Source organism: Nicotiana sylvestris, chromosome 10, assembly GCF_000393655.2.
Source record: "Nicotiana sylvestris chromosome 10, ASM39365v2, whole genome shotgun sequence".
NCBI classification, from domain to species: Eukaryota; Viridiplantae; Streptophyta; class Magnoliopsida; order Solanales; family Solanaceae; genus Nicotiana; species Nicotiana sylvestris.
Genome location: NC_091066.1, coordinates 147751690 through 147756110, shown reverse-complemented (window position 1 = coordinate 147756110; position 4421 = coordinate 147751690). Strand labels below are relative to the sequence as shown.

At 35.7% G+C, this 4421-nt stretch overlaps 1 protein-coding gene across 2 annotated transcripts; it reads left to right on the top strand.

The window, feature by feature from the left end:
• The first annotated feature begins 200 nt into the window (after positions 1-200).
• On the top strand, positions 201-3961 carry LOC104230785 (mitochondrial uncoupling protein 3). 2 transcript variants are annotated; one of them, XM_070160730.1, is made up of 3 exons: positions 207-689; positions 3195-3261; positions 3484-3961. In XM_070160730.1, exons 1-3 carry the CDS (start codon positions 315-317, stop codon positions 3735-3737), a joined length of 696 nt encoding a protein of 231 aa, XP_070016831.1. In that variant the 5' UTR covers positions 207-314; the 3' UTR covers positions 3738-3961. The 2 variants fall into 2 exon arrangements, with proteins under 2 accessions (XP_009781962.1, XP_070016831.1); XM_009783660.2 differs by having other exon boundaries at positions 201-689; positions 3195-3961.
• The last annotated feature ends 460 nt before the right edge of the window (positions 3962-4421 follow it).

Genomic DNA, 4421 nt, shown 5'->3' with positions numbered 1-4421 from the left:
AATAATATATTTGGAATATGTTATAGATCTTAATAAAAAGTAATGTCGAAACATATGTTGGGGATTGGTGGTCCCTAGCAAAAAAAATTTAGACAGAAAATTCAATTAAATTCATCTTTTTCTTTTTGGTTTAATTTTTTTTAATACGGTCTTACAAATACATCTGTTTTCAATATCTCTCTCCACTTTTTTTACATCCAGTACAATGTAATACAAAGGCATACATTTAAACGAGCAACAACAATCCAAACAAGCTGTAAGCGTTCAATGTAACTGATGCATGCACCTCCGCCTCCATCTAGACCTCTAGCTCAATGGAAGCTCAAGAGCTAAACGACGGCCGGAAAGCCCATACAACAAAAATAGCTCTAACAGCAATATCGGCGATGGCGGCGGAAACAGCAACTTTTCCGATTGACCTCATAAAGACGCGGCTTCAACTCCACGGTGAATCTCTCCCCTCATCTCGCCGGACATCCGCCGTTCGAGTAGTATCAGAGATCTTAAAAAACGACGGCGCTTTAGGACTATACAAAGGATTATCACCGGCAATTATAAGACATTTATTTTACACTCCAATCCGAATCGTGAATTATGAATTTTTGCGGAATTTTTTGGTTCCTGCTGATCATACTGTTTCTCTGTCTAGCAAAGCCTTAATTGGTGGACTATCTGGTGTTATTGCTCAGGTGAATAATAAATTGAAATCTCACTGATTTTTGAAATTATATTGTTGTATTGAGCTAAATGAATTGAGATATCGTATTAACTTGGTCTGATTTACTTCTCTTCTTCCGTATTTGACTTTATTGTTATGCTGAATTTAATTAAAAAAAGTTCGAAATGTTGAATGATAAACAAGTTAATTGAGAAGATGTCACATGAAATTTGAAATAATAGTATAAAGCACTAACTTGTTTCATTTTATATGTAGGAATTTGACTAGACGTGGAGGTAACTTTTTAAATTGAGATATGTATTATATTAGTAGTAGTGGCAGTGGTAGAATGTGTAATAAAAATTTGACTGGAAAAAGTAGTTTGATAAGGAAAACATCAACTTTAAATAGTTAAACGAATTTGAATAATTGAAAAGTTGTAAAAGTTTGTATCAGACAATCAGTAGTGGACTAATCTCAAATATTTTGACATTCCAAGATGGCAAAGGAGTTACATATTTCGGACCAGAGTGGTTTTAAATGATGTTAAATTTGAATGAGTAGATAGAAGAAGTTTGTCTTTTAAAGTAGGTCAAATATTGGGAGGTGGAGGTGGGAGTATGTGGTTATGCTTTCCTGCAGTTGGATTGATGAACTTCTCTATTGCAGCGCGTGTAAAGAAATTTATGTTTATGTTCTAAAGGATTAACACCTTTTTGTTAGAAGGTGAAACTATTATGTTTAGTTTGTAAGAGTTTGAGTACAAATGGTTAAGATGGAGTGAGATTCTTTCAGGGAAATGTCTTTCAGTGAAACTTTTTTCTTTACCATTTTCCTATGTTGACTTGGGAGCTTATTGATGATAGTAGTGGGTTGCTGATAGTAGTGAAGAAAGGTGGTGGCAGCAATTGTGGTTCTGGGTGCTGATAAAATTTGTGGCAGGTCGTATGCGATGGTTACTGCAGTATTCTTTAGTGTGGTTGTTAGAGTTGGATGGATGACTAATGCAGTGAGTGGTCAGAGCTCATATCCCCTTAATGTTGCAAGATTCTTTCACTTGGAGAAGATTTTTCATGACTTAAAACACTAAAAAGACAATTAGAAAATGCTTCTGGAGAAGATTTTTTAATCAGAATGCTTACAGTGGAGATATTTCTAGTCCTACCAAGTAGATTTTAAATGCTTTTTTGCTGGTCTACACCTATTGGATTTGTATGTCTACCTAGTTAAAAGATTCAGTGCAATAGAGCCTTGCCTTAGTGCTTGATGGAGAAATGGCTTCAAGGTGGTTGCAAGTTGCAACAGGACTGATTAGAAACTTAGAGTAAAATAAAAGGGATTCAAACCAATCATCTATGCGCAATGGAAAATTAGTTGGGTTAGCTATATGAATCTTTTGCAGCCATAACACTAAATAATTTTTCTTTTAAGGAAATTTAGGAGTTTCTTGTGGCAGAGGTACTCTAAGTATAAAATTTGTACCTACACTGACATCCATGACTCTAAACAAAATAGAAATACTCTTCTCAAGAGCTAAGTCTTAACCTCTACTAGTTGGTATTAAGTATTTGCTTGTACTTTGCCATGTTCTTCGAGATGTTTACATGAATTCCGAAAATGTAAATGTTTAATTAATACAAATTAAAGTCAGATCCTCTTTCACATTAAAAATACAGGAGATGGACAAGTGTTTCTTTTTGATGGATTCATCATGATCTGAATTGAGTTGAGCAACTTATATATGCTCTTTAGGGAAGAGCAATCTCTCTATTAGATTGTTGATTACTTTGTCAGTTCTTTGTTTCCTTGGTGGCACCTGAGACTTTGTAGTAAACAGATGAAGAAACTGGTGATCACTGGCACAAAACTTGGTTGCATACTTGTCATAAGTTGTTAGTTTTGTGGAACAGAGGAATACAAGGCTCTTTTATAGTTATTCTTTTTGATTAGTTTGTTCATTCCGAGAAAAAGTCAGCTGCCTTAAACATTCTTTAGAACAGTTTCCTTTTGTTTTGAAATTTTACTATACCTAGAGATAGATGCTGATAGGTGCCCTTGTAAGGGTCTATGAAGCTCTTATTTGTTGATGTTTGTTGAATTTATCACTCTGTTAATTTTATAGAAACGAGTTACTTTTATCTCTCCGCCAAAGATGGTATCATGAAAAACCCTTTGTCTTCTCATCTTTAATTTTGTCATCTTTAAAAATATTTCACATGACATTATCTTATTTATGTTTTTCATCTCTGTAGCTTTCTGCATGTTGGGAAGAATGTAAAGTATGATCAGCTAATGCTAAGTTGATAAAAGAAATGTTGATACTGCTAAGCTGAGAATAATGTGAAGTATGATGGGCTACCTGTCCCCACAAAAAAAGAAAATGGAAAAAAGAGAAAAAGAGATAAAAGGAGAAAAATAAATAAGTGAGTATGCAAAAACCTTTTAGTTTACTTGCTTGTTGTGCTTAAGCTTTCAATTCCCTTCGGCGGCATTCATTGTGGAACATGTCATAGTTGTTTGTCTTCTTGTGATTCAGGTTGTGGCAAGCCCAGCTGATCTTGTCAAAGTTAGGATGCAAGCAGACAGTAGAATGGCAAGTCAGGGTATGGAACCTCGATATTGTGGGCCATTTGATGCTTTTAACAAGATTATTCGGACTGAAAGCTTCCGAGGACTTTGGAAAGGCGTGTTCCCAAATGTCCAAAGAGCTTTCTTAGTTAACATGGGAGAATTGGCATGCTATGATCATGCAAAGCGCTTTGTTATCAACAACAACATAGCGAATGATAATATTTACTCACACACTTTATCATCTATAATGTCAGGCTTGTCAGCTACTACATTGAGTTGTCCGGCAGATGTAATTAAGACAAGAATGATGAATCAGGCTGCTGACAAGCAAGGGAAGAATAAGTATAGAAACTCCTATGATTGTCTTGTCAAAACTGTCAGAATTGAAGGAGTCAAAGCATTGTGGAAGGGATTCTTTCCTACATGGGCAAGACTTGGCCCTTGGCAATTTGTATTCTGGGTATCATATGAAAAATTCCGACAAATTGCTGGTCTCTCTTCATTTTAACCAATTCATCATGCTGTGCGTATAAAACAGCGGAACAAAGGTTAGGTTTTCACGTTTTTCCTTTGGACTGATCTTGAGTTACGTATGTTATATCATGGTGGGTGTATGAGAAAGCCCAGTATGCTTCTTTACTCCCTTTCACGAGAAAATTGGGGAGATAGATTTCTCTACTTGGATTCATTCAGTATTGGCTAAGCATGCACCAGTTTTCTCTGCTTGAGTCATTTAAACTGTTTTGTTATCTGTTCTTCATCCAAATATTAGCTGGTCGATCTGCAAATATGGCTGTGCCAGGGACACTAAGAATTTCTCATATTTGCGGGGAAGTTCAGAAACAACCAATTGGGAGGTATCAATACGAAGAAGACATCACTATTCTTGTTCTTAAACTGAGCCGGAGAGCAATCCGTTGGAACAAGCAATACATGTGCCGGTTGGGTGTTAAAGTTGTAGCTTGAGCCATTATTTCTCAAGTTGTGAAATAAAACTAAGAAAACACTAATTCTAAGAAAGATAGCAAGATGAAAAAAAGAAAAGGAAAAAAAAAGATAGAAAGATATTGGGACCTAAGTTACTCGAATACAGGTGCGGGTGTCCGACACGAGTACGGTCTAGAGGTTGGATCCTTCGAGATATAAATTCTACGGAAAATGGTCATATATGCCAGTGAACTATGCGAATTAT